Source organism: Aphis gossypii, chromosome 1 (assembly GCF_020184175.1).
Source record: "Aphis gossypii isolate Hap1 chromosome 1, ASM2018417v2, whole genome shotgun sequence".
Lineage (NCBI taxonomy): Eukaryota > Metazoa > Arthropoda > Insecta > Hemiptera > Aphididae > Aphis > Aphis gossypii.
In genome coordinates this window covers 11414058-11430778 of record NC_065530.1, presented here as the reverse complement: position 1 = coordinate 11430778, position 16721 = coordinate 11414058, and the positions used below count along the sequence as shown (strand labels likewise).

Genomic DNA, 16721 nt, shown 5'->3' with positions numbered 1-16721 from the left:
ACCAGCCACTGCATGCACTAGAGATCAAACTATATGAACACACTGAAAAGGTTAAGAAACTAATAATTAATGGGTTTTATGCTTTTAAAGACAATACTTTTGTTTATGTTTTATTTTGGTCGCCTGTTCTCTCCGGTGACAGATGCGAAGGTCATACACTAATGAACAGTTATTAATTTAAATAAAGACTTTATTTTATAGAGAATAACAATTTAAATTGTATTAAAGGAATTGTTTTATTTTAATTATAATAATTATAATTTATAATATTATGTTAAATATTATGTACTCCCATTTTAAAATAATGAAGTTCTATTACCTACATAAAATTTTTACTTTCAATTATGAAAATTAATACATCATAGAGAATTTTCAAGAATACAGTAATAGTCAATGCTGTGTTTTGTATTTTGTATTTAAATTAAATCATTCAGAAATCCCAAACCAAAACCAAATGGCAAATATCGATCATAATTCATAAGTCCAAGCCAAGGACAAAATTGATAATTATTATCAAAAATGTACATTGAGCGGTTTTATTTTTAATTTTATCTAGATAACAAGTTTCCAATATCTCATCATCGAAAATTATCAGCGGCCTATAATAATTAATGTTTAGTAAATTGGCTCTCCTGTAAAATTTTGAAAGTGGTAGTTACTGTGTTTCGTTTTTGGATAGGTAGCCGTATTTTATGAATACGACTATACGAGATGGCATCCTTATCATGCGTGACAGCATCATGTCGGAGTTTTACTTACATATTTTATTTTGGGAATGATCGTTTCCTGTGCACTACTAATAGGTTGTTATTTATTATGTTTACATTTATTTGTTCAGCAACAATTATCATTGAGGAAACTCCAAATTCTAGACGAATTAAAAATGTTAACACAACACCCTTTGAATCAGAGACTAATAAAGAAGCTAAAACTCCTTCTAAGAAAAGCTTTAGTTTAAATAACAAGACTGTATTAGGAGTAAAAACATTAAACTTTTATGGCAGTAATCAGGTAAAAATGTCAAATAAATAATTGATAATTTAATAGATACTTGCATTTTTAAATATAGTAGGTATATAATATATGTTTTATCTACAAATTTAGCACAATATTATAATATTTATAGTAAAAATGTTAACATTGAAACTTCCACTCTATTACATTTTTTGTTTTATAAATGATTTTTGAAGATGAAGTATTTACAATTTAGAATTTACATTTCAAATTACAGCATAACATTATTTGCAGTTGATTGGTATTTGGCGTACGTGTATAAACTATATATGTATTATTGCATTTGGAATAGTATTTAATTTCAGTATAATATTGTATCTATTTATTTTTATTTGTTGAGTAATTTTGGAGCATATATATTTATTTATTCGTAGTATATGTATTATATATGTATCGTATACTACATAATGATATCTAAATTGTGAATTTAATAGGTTTCTTTTTGTTTATTAAACGATCCCATCTAGAAATAATAGAATCAAACGTAAGTCTTCACGAAAATGACGATTTCAAAAATTGTAAATATGTAACTTTATCGAATGGCGGAATGTCTCCTCCCCGACTGTTCTTGGCGTATTGGACATTCCTCCACCAATATATTTCCAATGTGTTTCCCCCCTAATTTTAGTAAAAAAAAGTTGATTGAAAAATCACAGATTTTTTTATAAACTATTGAAGTTAACATATTATTGACGATATTGGATAGTACGTATTTCAAAATTATTAAGTATCTTCAGTCAGGGGCGTGCTAAGCTTTTTCCAATAGGGGAGGAAGAGGGGATGAACTGTATTTTGTTTTGTTGATTGTCATAGACACAAAATGTATAAATACATAAGAAAAAAGTTCATGGAGGGAATATGACGCCCTCATCCCCCCTTGAGCACGCCCTTGTCTTCAGCCAATTTTTAAATGTTGTTATTATTTAAAACATTTATAACATTCCACTGTTTATTATTACACAATTATTATTTTCTATACTTAATGCACTTTTTAAAATATATTAAGCTATTATTTTAGGTATTTAACATTTAAGACGTTTCTTATAAGTATAGGAGGCAGTAGTTCTTTTTTCTCACAGAAACTAAAATATATCATATTTTTTTTTCATACAGACATATTATCGATGAATATAGATTATATATAATGTTTAGTTTTTAGGTATTTTGTTTTAGATCAAAAATATTCTTCGCAAGAACAGAATCTTGAGAAGTTTACTTTTTTATTATATTTTTCACAAACACATTTTCAAAGTATTTAAAATAATTTTAAGCTATTACTCTTTTATACTGCGAATTTATTCACATTGTTCTTCGATAGAAGTCGGTAATAACTTAAAATTTAAAAACAATAATACATTAATATAGGTATAGGTAATATAAATAATAAATTTATATTATTAAAATAATCAAATGTTAATAATATAATAATTTATAAATAATAAAATATAATATATGTTAACTGATTATTGCCCATCGGAATCCTTATGTAGGTAGGTATGTAATTATTTTTAATTTAATTCAAATGTAATGCACCCATTACAGTCACTTGCTTAATGACAAGGTAGGTGCGTTATCGACATTTAGGTATATTAAACAGCGGAGCAATTACCTACTTGCTCATTTTTATTTTGAATTATTTATTATTATCATTTTTTTTTTCTGAAAAAGTATTGCTCTATAACTTTTATGTAGATTTTAGATATGTATATATTAGTATGTAATATAATTATTTTAGGTAGGTAATTCCATAATACATTTTATATACTTAGTTAGTTACAACTTTGAAAAGTTTAATTTTTTTTATGTTTTTTTAAAATATAGTTTCTGGAAGTGTTTTCTTATTCAATAGTTGCAAACAAAAATTATAACTTTTATACAGAAAATCTGTTTTGTATAATATCAATAATTTTAATTATTATATTATTAAAAATGAATTATAATTAGGCTAAGGGAATTCTCGCCGATTATTTGTTTTAATATTATATAGATGTTAAAAAGTTATAAATGTATCGTTCATTTATTGAAAATTATAATTCTAAATTTATAAATTCTGTCCTATTAACATAATGTTTTTATATAATGAGTTATTTGAAAAGTTATTAGTCTAACAATTTTTTTATAAGTTTTATATTTGATTTATGGTAAATTTGATTAAATTTTTTTTTGTTAATGTAATTAGTAGGTACACAGATTAATATATCAGATGATTTTATTTTGTATATAGTAAACAAAGACTCGAGCAGATTTCAGGTGATGTCTTATGTCTATAGTATTTTGGGACTCCTTTCTGTCTTTAAATCCTCCAAGGGTGGCTCCAGAGACTTGGTTTGGGAGGGGGGCTTGATTATAATTTTCTCAAAATTTTATAGCAAAAGTCGATAATATAAAATGTTTTTATATTTTTTTTTAACAATTAACAATTTTTTAGAAATACGGGCTTGGGGGAGGAGCGCGGACCCTAGAGCCTCCTCCTGGATCCACCTCTGAGATCCTCTCTTATCAAGACAACTGACCTTAATTATTTTTCATATATGTATAATGTAGGTATATTGTATATATTAGATATTATAATACATGTAATTTCTTTTATTTTTGTAGTTTCGTCGATACTTTAATATTGAATTCGTTTATTATTAAATTAACATTTAAAATTATTTATTGTTCTATGTATTATTAGATTTAATGATTTCAAACGGTGTTTGGTTATGGTAACTGCCAACTGGTAAGTATCTACATTATGCTCCTATTATAAACGATGATTTATACACGAAAATGTTAAATGTTGCTAACTAACGTTATATTATGCAATATTGTGTACTAACACGAAATAATATTTTGTTCATTTTTCATCATCACATAGAGAAAAAGATGGATTTTACGTAAAACAATGTATAAAATTAAATTATATTCCCCTGGCTTTATTTTTAGGCCCCCCAATTACATGTCAGGAGGTGTGTTTAGACACACTATAGCTATTAGCTAGTAGCTACCCCCTATATGTACACACCTATGATTGTGAATGTTTGGTATAAAATTGTATTTATTACAATTAAAAAAACATAAAATAAGCACGAACTTATAAAAAATAAGTACCTAGGAAATACTTTTATTGTTTGAAAAAATAAAAATTTTATCCATGCAACAATTGACAATATTGACAATTGACTATATATAATATATATATATATATTATAATATATGTACACAATAATAATATATACTTTTTTTATAAGATGAGCGATGAGCTGATACTTATAATTTTAATGGGGTATACGTTTATATATATTTTATATGCATGTAAAAAAAATACTTAGTTACCGTTCAACAATATGTTCCTACGTTATCTATTTTCTAATTATTGTCAATGAAAAATTGTTGCGTGTATAACACATATCATTATAATATTATGTATGCATATTATATTTATTATTTGCAGTATAATTAATTGTGTGTTTGTGTATACACACATGTGTTATAAATGTGTGCGTGTGTGTTGTATTTGTAAGTGCAATTATTCTATGAAAACAAGGAACGCCTAAAAATGCTTATTGAATCGATTGTGGCGTTATCGAGGGTGTAGCTATTTTCTAAAACGTGTTTTTATACCGCTTCAGTACAGTTGTTTCTTGATCTCTGTTTGCATGTTCACCACCTTTGTTCATCTTTCGAATTCTTAGGTAAAGGTCTAAGAGTGTTAAGATAATTTTTTTTAAATTTTTATTTTTATTTTATTGAATCGTTTACATTGTACATTTAGTAACTAAATTAAATTTATGTCAAACATATGTAAAAATATTTTTTTGAAAGTACAATTTTTTATTATTATCACATTTTAGAAAAACTTAAATACATTAACTATTTTTGGTTATTATACTTGAAAAATATTTTACTCCCTGCAATACTGCAATACTATAACTAGTGATATTTGTACATTTATATCCATATAGCAATATGAAAGAAGAACCGACTAGAGATGGTGGTATCAGGTGGATGTCATGGGTAATTGGCAGCAGCAAGAATGTTCAACTAAATGATGATACTATACCTGGGGTAAAATTTAAAACATTATTTTAATATAAGCCTTAAAATTCAAGTTATAAAAATGCTCACTAAAAACATGCATTAATTGTATAATGTATAAAATATTTTATTTTATCTAAAGATTTATGTTTAAATTAAGAATCTTAATAAAAATTAAATTTTAAAAAGGTTAGCCAGTGGGCACCGCTCTGCTGTACATTAGGTGTCGAGTGGGCTACTGTAACGGGGCATGTTAAATTTTAATTCAATGGTATATTATTGTGTATTAAAAACGATTTTGGGAAGAAGGGTCTGTCAGCTTTTATCACTAAGTAGGAACCTATAACTATGTTTTCAATACATGTGATTGTATTGCTAATAAAGACATGAAAACATATGAAACATATGATGTATTATAATTTATAAACATTTCAAATATCTACGTTATTCATTTTTGACACAAAAAAACTACATTGGTTTTGTCAAAAATTGGATTTGTATAAAAATTCTCGTATTTTATCTTAGATTTTATTTGGTTTTTCCCATTATTTTGAAAAATACTGGGAATTTTTAATTGTTGTCTGTCTAAATTACAAACTAGATCTATTTTTCTATCCACAAATATTCTTAAAGTTGAAAATCGATCCTTTTTAAATATAGGAAATTTTAGTAATTCAGTCATGTTTAACCTTTTCAGAATTGCAGATATTATATATTAATGTTTTAGTATGCAAGTGTAAATATGAGTTACAACTTAAAAGTTACACAACTGTAATGTAAATTGATAATAATTCAAAAAAATTATCTTTATTATATTATAATAATCTTCTAGAATGTGAATAATAAAATGTATTAGTAGGTACCTACTTAATTATTTTGATAATAGTTCTTAACTGTACTAAAAATGACAAGTAGTTATAGCCCTATAGGCCCTAGGCTTGATTTATTTATATATTGAATACATAGTTTAATAATTGTGTTATATTTTGCATAATATGTATTGGTTTATTTAAAAATGTTACACTAAGTATAATTAAAAAATATCCCAAGTATAAAAATAAAATTTTTAATTTATGATAAGTTTTAAAAATCAGATTTAAAATAATTAAGTTAGAAAAAATGTTATTTACAAACATCCTATATTATATTTAACAGAGGTATCCATTTTCCACCCACCCTCAACCGTTATTACTATGTTCGATTTCCGCCAAAATAAAATAATTAATATTTTTTAATATTTTTTGAGAACTTACATCCTGTATTATTATTATTATTTCATCGCGACCGGAACCCGTTTTCTGACGTGTTGTTGTGGATGTTAATGAAAGTTACAGTCAGTCGATACCGTGACAACTTTGACGTAAAGTTACTTATTGATTTTTGAATTAATTATTTAACAGTGTAGATTGCATTTTTATGTATAATCTCTAAAAATATTGACATTTCATAGTCTAGGTCGTATTATGCTAATTTTTAAATTTTAAAAATTTTTCACGAGCATATACATTTCAAAATGGTTTTACTGGGGTGGCGATGCTATGAAAAAAGTCTCTTTTTTGTATATTAAAACTTATTTGTATTGTTTGTATTTTTAATGCAAATTTATTCTATAATTTAATTTATTCCAACATTAGACTAATGAGATTTGTAACATTTAATATTAATATTGTACTTATAAATTATAATATACTGTTTGTACTGTTAATTGACCAGAGACTATAAGATTACTCGACGACGTTGATCTAGCTACTTGGGATTTCCATGATGCACTTAACTACTGAATCTTGCAGTTCGACCTTATGATAAGGTATATGAAACCTATGTTCATTGTTCCGATAATGGATTATATCAACATTGTCAGGAATTATAGGTCAATTTTTCTTCTAGATCATATTATTGCTTAACTTTTCGAAAAATTCGTGCTCAAAAACATTCTTTCTTCAGTTTACTTGGTTTTTATATTGATGATGGAAATACAATACGGGCAAGGCCGTAGCCAGAAAATATTTTTTTTTTTTTTGGGGGGGGGGGGTTAATGTATAAAATATATGTTATATTATGTAATAAAATATGAAATTCTAACTATTCAGTCTTATTTCAAAATTGAGCCTCCCCTGCTACGGCCTTGAATACGGGTGTCGGGTCTAGAGTCTAGACCAGGACGCTTAGTCGTGATGACATTGTTGGTGATCATTAGGATGACTAAAAATTTTTCTGTCGTATTAGCAACGATTTCGACTGTCTTCTATTGCAAGGTGAACTTATTAACATCTTAGTTAACTGGTTTAAGTCTATTGGTCTAAACTTGAACGTAAAGAAATACCAGCTAGATCATATCCTTGACCAGATTTTCAACATTCCAATCAGACCTATTCGCTTAGCGCCTATAGTTCTGTTTTACTTTTATTTACTTGTTGTTAACATGTATTATTTTACTTACATATTATTGTACTTTGGGCCTAGCCCGTATATAATAAAATAAAAAAAATTATTTATTTTGACGCTAAATTACTAATTAGTGATCTTGATACAATAAAATACTATAAGAGGTAAGGTAAGGTGAGGCACATAAGAGTATATCGTAATCATTACAATTTTTTGTATTTAGGTTCAAGAATTCTCAACTAATATTTAAACTATTTAAAGCTTAAATGCCTTAAACTAATATATCAATTTTTTTGGGGGGTAATCGGAATATAACTTGGTGGAAAATGGTCACGATGATAACGGTTAAGGGTCACTTTGGTTGAAAGTTGTTATATCCATAAATAATATGGGAATTACAAAATGTTGCATACATCGTAACTAACTATCATATTAGTTTCAACAAATATCCTCTTAAGGACTAGGATTGAATCGATAGAATCAAATAGTGCTGGATTGGCATTAGGCATATAATTCGTTAAATTAATCAAAACCGATACATTTATCATAAAAGTCCGTTTAAAAAATGTACAGTGATGGATAAGACTGTTGAAATTACAGAGAAAAGCCTTACACAGTATAATCAAATATATATTTAGATTTAATCTGTATATATGTTAGTCACTTAAGTAACGTAGGTGACTAGGTACTAGGTACTTATTTATTTTAATAGGTAGTTTTAAAAATGGATTCATTGTAAATGTATTATATATGTTAAACTTAAAAAACTTATATTTTATAAATCCTATTATTGTATAGAATATACATGAATATGTATGAATTGTACATCATTGGTTAATATTTTTAATAGAAAAAAAATAGTGATTTTGTTTAAAGGATGTGCCTGTAGTCTATACGCTGTATAATATATTATAATATACCTATAACTATTTATGAAACCTTTCGAAGTAGTTATTAGATTCTTAATTAAATGATAAAAACATAAAAAAAAGCTTCACGTATGTTTTGTTGATTATTCATTATTATCGTGACATTAGGAAAGCCATCACAATTTTCATAAAACATGTACCTAATAATTAATACATAGTTCTTCATTTATTTTATGTATTTGCTTGCAAAAGTTATAATATGATCAAGGGTTAAGGCTTTTAATCTGTTTAGACTGGTACGTGCCCCAATAATCTTTATTAGGATTTCGATATTTTCAAAAAGGAAATTATTCGTCATTATAAATTCATATTATCTTTATTTGAAAATGTATACTATACATTTTTGCAATATCCCCCATTTTTGTAACACTTATTAATTATTTAACATCGAATCCTTAAAATTTTAAAGCAGCTTAAAATATTAAAAAACCTAATTTATTTTGTAAATTGTGATCAATTTAAACTTAATTATTATTAATAGTCATAAACGATTTGTTGGATTAAATTATTCTTTAGTACTTATAAGTTACAATGTTAATTATTTTTTAATTTAGTTTTTTTGTATTAATGTAATAAAAAAACCACAGAATTGTAATAAGTTTCCGTCGATTCCATCAATATAGCATCGATTCCGTAATTAAAGGTACATAATATATATATACCTATTCTAATTGAAATTTAATTTTGTTTGTATACACTATATTATATTTAAGAAGCGCGATGAGAACTTTTTAAAAAGAAATTTACTAAAATCTTAAATATTTAATTTAATTATACCTACGACAGATTAATGTTATGACGTGTTAACTAAAATTAATTTCCGTAGTTTTTGTATGATATAAACAATTATAATTTTAATAATAATGAAAACTACCGATAAAATGTTGTCAATATTGATAATGTGAACATTTAAAAATTCTTTTCCGAAGAAAATAGTACACATGTAAAAATTGTACTGTTTGATGTCTTAAAATTTTAATGAAGTACCTATATTCGTATAAGCTAAGGTTATGGTAAACATCAGTATTGTATTTAAATATTTTCTAACGTTTTTTCCATCTCAGGTAATGTTTTAAAGTTTAATTTATTACTATTTACTTAAGTTGCTATTAAATTTTAAGTTTTTGTTTATTTGTTTATCTATTTTAAATGTTCCGATAACTTCAAAACATTTTTATATAATATATTTCATTATTTGATAGAGTGATGTAATATTAGTTTAAAAGTAATGTGTATTTTTTTGTGTTTGTCATAACATTTTGAGTTAATCCATTTATGTGTCATCTAATAATAATTGTATTATATTTTTTAAATAATTTTAAAAATCAAAGTATTAAAAAAAACATCTTGGAAAAATAAAACTAGTTTTTGATAAGACTTAGCATTTTCGCTTAATATTTTATATATCTTTTTCTAGTTGTGATAAAATTTAAAAAAATATTTCTATTATTAGAGCTATTTTTAGGTATTTTAAATTAAATTGTTGACATTTTTTTTTTTATAAATGTTAATGAACATTTTAATTCTAGGTCAAAATGCTTGAAATTATAATCAAGGTTCATCATAAGGTTCTTAAAGCAATTAAAAAATTACAATACCTTGTCAAAACTTTATTTTTAATAATATTTGAAGTTATAATTTTTATGAGAGGGTATTAAATCAAAAAAAATGATTTTTTTCTTTATTGATTTTAGATTTTATGTTATACGTTATTCAAGAAATATGAATCGTAGGGATTTTAAATGTTTTGTGTATTATTATATTTCATAGGAACATAATGAAATTTTTCAAAATATTCACTATATTATAATTTAAGATTATCATTCCTTAAATTAATTCAAGTTAATAAAAATAATGTATGAATGTATTATATAATATAACAATTAAATAGTATAATATCAATATGCAATGTGAAGTTTTTGTTAAAAAATAGTTCTAAAGATTTATAAGAAGTTCTAGATCTACTTCTCATCTTATAAAAAACAAATTATTTTAAGTAAAAATAAATTTGCGAAAGTTAGTAAAATTAAAATTATATCGATTTTAGCTATGAAATAATTTAAAATAACTTTGTCAACATTTGAAATTTTGAACTTTAAATCCTCATTAAAAACAATGAAGTCCACGTATTTTTGATAATTTTAATTTGTTACGAGAACAACTTTACTTATGAAAATTCTTCTATTATATTTTCATAAATTGTTGGTTCCTCCTATTTAAAATTATAGCTACGTCATTTTATTATAATTGACTTCTATAGCAAACGTCAAATGGTATAAATAATGGGTATGTTGTTATTTGGTTAATTAGCATTTAAGTGATACTTGTTAGTTAAAGAAACTAATATACTTTGTTGTTTCAAAATATTTTTTATAATAAATATATTCAGGTTATACATTTTTCTAATGTAAGATTAATTCATATATTATTTTTCAATTTATTTATAAGTGCCTAACAATCTTCATTAAATTAAGTGGTTTAAATTATGATTTCCCACGAGTGATTCATATTATGTCATTTTATACATGCAAGTTCTCAACAAAATCATTAATTTCATTTACATATTAAGTATATTGATTTTATTTCAAATAAATATGCTTTGTTGATTTATTATTATTGTTAAAATTGAATATAGAAATTTTAAAATAATTACTTCTATTTATTCTTGTAAGATTATTATTTTTTTTTTCTATAAGATACATGTATATTATATATTCACTAATCTAGATTGGTGATACTGGATTTATGGTGTTTCGTACTTAGAAATAGTTACTCTACATATGTCTCTATAGATTTTTAATTTCATAATATAGGTATTAAAACTGATTATTTTTTAGTGAATATTTATTTTTTGATACATTTCAGAAAAATGGTATAAAATCAGTAATTTTATTATACCATAGACATATATGATTCATCCAAAATTTCATAAAAAATTGTAATTCCTATAATAATTATTAATTATAAACAAATTAAATATATAAAATTAGAATTTAATATCGGAAATTTGGAATGTTTTCAAATATTTTCAATATAAGACTACTTTTATATTTTTATACTAAACATATTTTTGAAGTTTAATCTTTAATATGTAGTGTATTTATAATAATGAATACTATTAAAGTATAATGCAGTACCACTATAGAATACAGCAAGCTTTTCATACTTTGAAAAGCGAAAGTATACAAACACTTTTTATAGGTTTAATTTTGAACTTTTTGAAATAAAATACATGGTTTTTAGCTCTAATAAATATATTGAATATAATAGATACATTTTTCTTCAAACGTTTTTATAAAATATCCAAACAAACAAAAATTATATTTAAACTTTATTAAATTATTTGAAGTCCCTTTAAAATAAAAACTACCTAATTAATGGTAAACTAAAAAAAAATAAATTAAAATGAATTTTGTGCTGCAAATGAATGAATTTTCTTTTGAATTTAAATTCTATTTCATTTTATGAAATTTTCTTATTATGCATCATAAATAATTTTATGACAATATAACTATTATTATTTTTATAATTATAAGAATTATTCTCAACTTGAAAATTTAAACAGAATTAAAATTTTTTTTATTAATTTAATTTGTAAATTAGGTAATGTCAATTTGAATAGACAATCTAGTTTTTATCGTTTCTTTTCTAAGATTATTGCGATCATTATACACAACTCATTTTCATGACATATTTTGTAGGCATTTTTTTTTATTCTAAAATGATGAAAACATTAAAAATAAACGTAATATTTTGTGCGTTTTAATAAGTTATATCATGTTGACACACATCATTTTATAAACTATCAAGTTTTTGAAAAAGGGTTAAAACGCTTAAAACTATAACTTAAGTATTATAGGGTTGTATTATAATAAGCTTATGTCACGGTATGGATTGGTTGTTCTATTTTTATTTATGATTAATATTCTGTATTCTGTATTTTCAATTTTCATTGTAGAAACATCGTTTGTGGCAGTTGATTCAAATGAGAAGAATACACGGGAGTAAAGTTGGTGGTACAGGACGAATGTTGTCGTCAAGTGAAAAACTCAGCCTTACACCCCTCATTTTTCGTCAGAGTTCTACCGTTGATGGAGATGTATGTTTGTTGACAGATAGCCCTTACAGAATTTTGAGAGTAAGTATTATATTAAATACGTTATTAATAGTTATAATGAAATAAAAATTCTTAGTAGTATCTGTTGATTTAAGAACTGTATGAAACTTTATTAGTGTAGCATTATTATTAAGTATAATTCTTACATAATAAAAAATTGTACTAATTGTGTAAAATGTATATAAATAATATAATTAAAACCATTATATCTAGCTTTTTGAATACGATTGAAATTTGTATTTGTATTTTCAATTTTGAATGCTTGAATAATAATAATAATAATAATAATAAAATAATAGAATATGTTATATTAACATGAGATAAAATATAGAACTAAAGTTAATATCAAATAAAATAGTCGAGTGTTAAATTAAAAATACTTAGGTATATACTTGTTTATTTTCTTATTTAAAATGTTAATACTTTTTCTGGTGCATTTTTTATTTTATTATTAAATATACATATATATATATATTTAAATAGTTAACTACTTATAAAATAAAACAAATTAAACTGACGTTTTTTTTATTTAAGAAATAGCTTTGTAACAATATATCCTAAAAATAAATAAACGGAAATATTTATTTATTTTCTCAGTTTTTAATTATATTTAAGTCAAGGAAATCACTGATAGTTATAGCGCTGGAATAAATTTTTTGTTTTGTACTCGTGTAAAATCGCTTTTATTATTGAAGTTATACGTAGTACCATGATATATTATATATTGAAAATTCGTGTGGTATTGTTATGACGAATATTTGTTTTAATATTTTCAGCTATAATAAGTGTTTAATATACAGCTTTTCGATGTTATATGATACATATTTCTCTCAGATTTTGATATCATCTTCATATGATACACTATCATAGCAATGTTGCTTATAAATATTAGATTTTGTTGTTAGTGAGTTGTTTTAGACGTTTGTATTTAGTATAAATTATTGTAATTAATTATTATTTATGTACGGTATAGTTAAGATTTAAACTGAGTTTCATAGGCCAAGTATGAAATTGTAAGTATGCAATGTTATATAAATTATATACGTCAATATAAAGAATAAGGTAGCTAAGTGGTAATTTAAAATTTTGGTGTAATTGTGATGTACAATAATGTAGGCACTATCTTCTCTTTATATTATTTATTGCGTACACAGGTTATATTAACGTTTCAAGTGTTTCTTACAAAACGTATTAATTTTCATTTAATGTAATATGCATTATAACACTACAACACATTAACATTTAAAATTGGAGATTTAATGATTTATTTATTATTTTAAATGTATAGGTACTATTGTAAGTATTGGGGTTTGGAGTCACAATTTAAAAAAAAATTGCGACACGTTATTTTCCGCGTGAATTTTATCGTTATATAACTTAATTAATGTTTTTCATTTAATAATAATAAAATATTTAATTAAATATTATAAAGTCGTTATATTTAAGAAATCTTATAAGTGATGATATTGTGTGTATAATTTTGTATATAAATATATTATTCTGCTTCAACTGTTTATTTGTACTAACGGTGTTCGTTAAGTCATGTGTTCCTGCCAAATAATGATTTGTAAGTAACTAGTTAATAGATATTTAATAGGTAAAGTAAATGACTCATATTTTATAAATGTATATGTTCATTGAAATTTATAATTTCGTAGGTTATACTTTTATTATAAATTATAATAAATAGATACTATTATAATTGGATATTTTTAAATGATTTAAATTTATGAAAATCGGGATGAATTTATAGTATTGAAATATCAGTAAATAGTTTCACTATCTATTTTTTATTCACTTATCCTATTGAGAGACATTTTAATGTTGTCTAATTATTTTATGTGAGTATTTAATCTATTGGAAAATTATTGAATAATTACAATTATTTTTTATTTATTCTTAACATATATTTAATTTTAATTTCTCTTTTTTAAATGGTTATGATGGATCCTTAAACACATTCAATACCCATATTATTTTATAAATTGTACTGTTAAACATTTATACGTAAATAACAACAAATTACTAAGAAGTAGTAAATATTTCAAGTATTTCAACTGAGCAATTTCTTAAGTTTAAATAAAAATGTATATTATTTTACATTTTTAAAATTAAATTTACATTTTAAAACTCCAACAAGAATAAGTTTTAAATAAACCAAAAAATTAATTCAAGGGAGTGTTACATTGACGCATGTTGTATTGATTTTATTTTATCTTTATTTACTATTAAGTATTATTTACCCAAGTATGTTTTGAAGTTTCTTTTTTTTCTATTAAAATAAGGACAATTTTTGAAATGTTGATACTTCTGAAGTTTATTTTATCTTAGATTCTATAAATATTATACATAAGGATTGGAGTGTGCTCATGTTAACAAATTGCATAAAATACATAGTATGGAAAACTGTACAGTTTGATTATATAGGTATTCGAATAATCATTATATTTCAAAACAATCTTGACTCTTGAGTTTTGATTTACCACAACCAGTAACCATAATATGTTCTTAAAGACTTTATAGGGTCAATACAAGGTTTTCTTTTTTTAAATTTAAGCATTCATAAAAAGTATTTATAAGCTTATACGATATACGGTTGCTCAAAATGTATCAAACATAAGCTTGATTAAAGTTAGACTTTATACTCAAAAAATAAATTATATTTAGATCAATCCATAAATACTCATGAATATTTTTTGTTTAAAAATATGTGTAATACCTATGTATACAGACTTGGTATGTCATAGAACCAAGTGTCTTTATTTTATTTTAATTTTTTTTCTACGTCTGACGGAAGTTTGTAGAGAAAATACATATTTGTTAAGATAACAATTAAATTGTACAAGTAATAATTATTATTCAAATGTATTTTTAAATTAAAAATAAAACATTGTGTGATCCGAATCAAAAATTTAACTTGTACTTCATTTGCACTAAAAGTCTATAGGAGACAAAGGTCTGAGTTAATTATACGCATAGTTATTTGAATAGGGTTCCTACATAAATATCTAGTTATTCTAGTTAGTTTTACAAGTACTGATTTCGAAAATATGCTAATTACGGGATGGATCCTGAGTATATTATGTAATGTAACTCTATCGAGAAGACGGGTAACCTTTATCTTAACCGGAACTAAATCATTAATAAATCTTATATCTAGTATTTTTAATATAATTTTAAAGTTAGATGAATTTAAAAATTCCGATACTTCAGATATGTAATTATGAGGAGGGTGAGAGATTTTTAGAACATAACCAGCGAATGTAAGAAAACTTTTTTGAACCTTTTAAATTATTTGAATGTTTTTCTGAGTATAAGACATAAGGGGACCACACATGTAACAGATCCGTAGATATTTTACAATCGACCGTACTATAATGATTAAATGATGTGTATAACTTTAGGAGACAATTGTTTTGATCAAAGTCCGACGCATCACGACGAATAAAACCTACAATTCATAGTGTTTTGCAAGTAATAAACTTAATATGTTTACTAAAAGATAAAAATTCCACCAATGTAAGCTCTAAATCTTCAACCTAATCTATTCGAGGAAAGCATTCATTATGAATTAAGTAATCAAAATTTATTTTATTAGTTTCTTTAGTTTTTAAAACACTAAAAATAAATAGATCGTTTTGTGTTTTGCTTAATTATATTAGAATATTGTACATTTGGTTTTCAATATGTTAAAAACTTGAATATTATATATGATTTGAACATTTATAAAATAAACTACATTATTATAAATCAAGTATTAATATGAGCACAATTGTCATATAGTATTTGCTGTTAAAAAATACTTAATATAATAGAAATTAAAAAGATATACTTAGGTAGGTATTCCAATTAAATTATTATAATGCATACGCCATACTGCATAATTAATTTTATCTATAAAATATATTTAAAAAATATTATTGCTAAGAGAAAATATATTATCTTTTTAATTTTGTATAAGTACATGAAGGTTTATTTTGGTATGAATATCGAAGGAAACAATGTATTAAATTATAACTACAGCAATAAAATTATTTCATAGTGATTTAAAACACTTTTTTATATTTTAGATGATGTATTACTGTGATAATGAATGAACTTCGTCTTTAAGTTGGATATGATTACTCAATTTTTTTTTCTCTTGGCTGTATTTTTTCATACACCTAATTTAATAACTTTTTTTGATTTGTTGAACATGAATTCTAACGATTAGAATTAAATTACTTATTAAAAAACAATAATAGATTCATTGAAAA

The 16721-nt window shown here is 23.8% G+C and overlaps 1 protein-coding gene across 6 annotated transcripts in view; it reads left to right on the top strand.

Annotated features, from left to right (window-relative positions):
• Nucleotides 1-4546: 4546 nt before the first annotated feature.
• Nucleotides 4547-16721, top strand: part of LOC114128071 (transient receptor potential cation channel subfamily A member 1) — a 34323-nt gene continuing 22148 nt past the window's right edge. For 2 of the 6 annotated variants that reach the window (XM_050198645.1, XM_027992478.2), the window contains exons 1-3: nucleotides 4566-4691; nucleotides 4962-5064; nucleotides 12307-12486. In XM_050198645.1, coding sequence (XP_050054602.1) covers nucleotides 4966-5064; nucleotides 12307-12486 — 279 coding nt within the window. In that variant the 5' untranslated portion in view covers nucleotides 4566-4691; nucleotides 4962-4965. Of the gene's footprint in view, nucleotides 4692-4756; nucleotides 5065-12306; nucleotides 12487-13987; nucleotides 14033-16721 lie in introns of those variants that run through there. The other 4 variants (XM_050198649.1, XM_050198647.1, XM_050198644.1 and 1 more) reach the window with 4 other exon arrangements.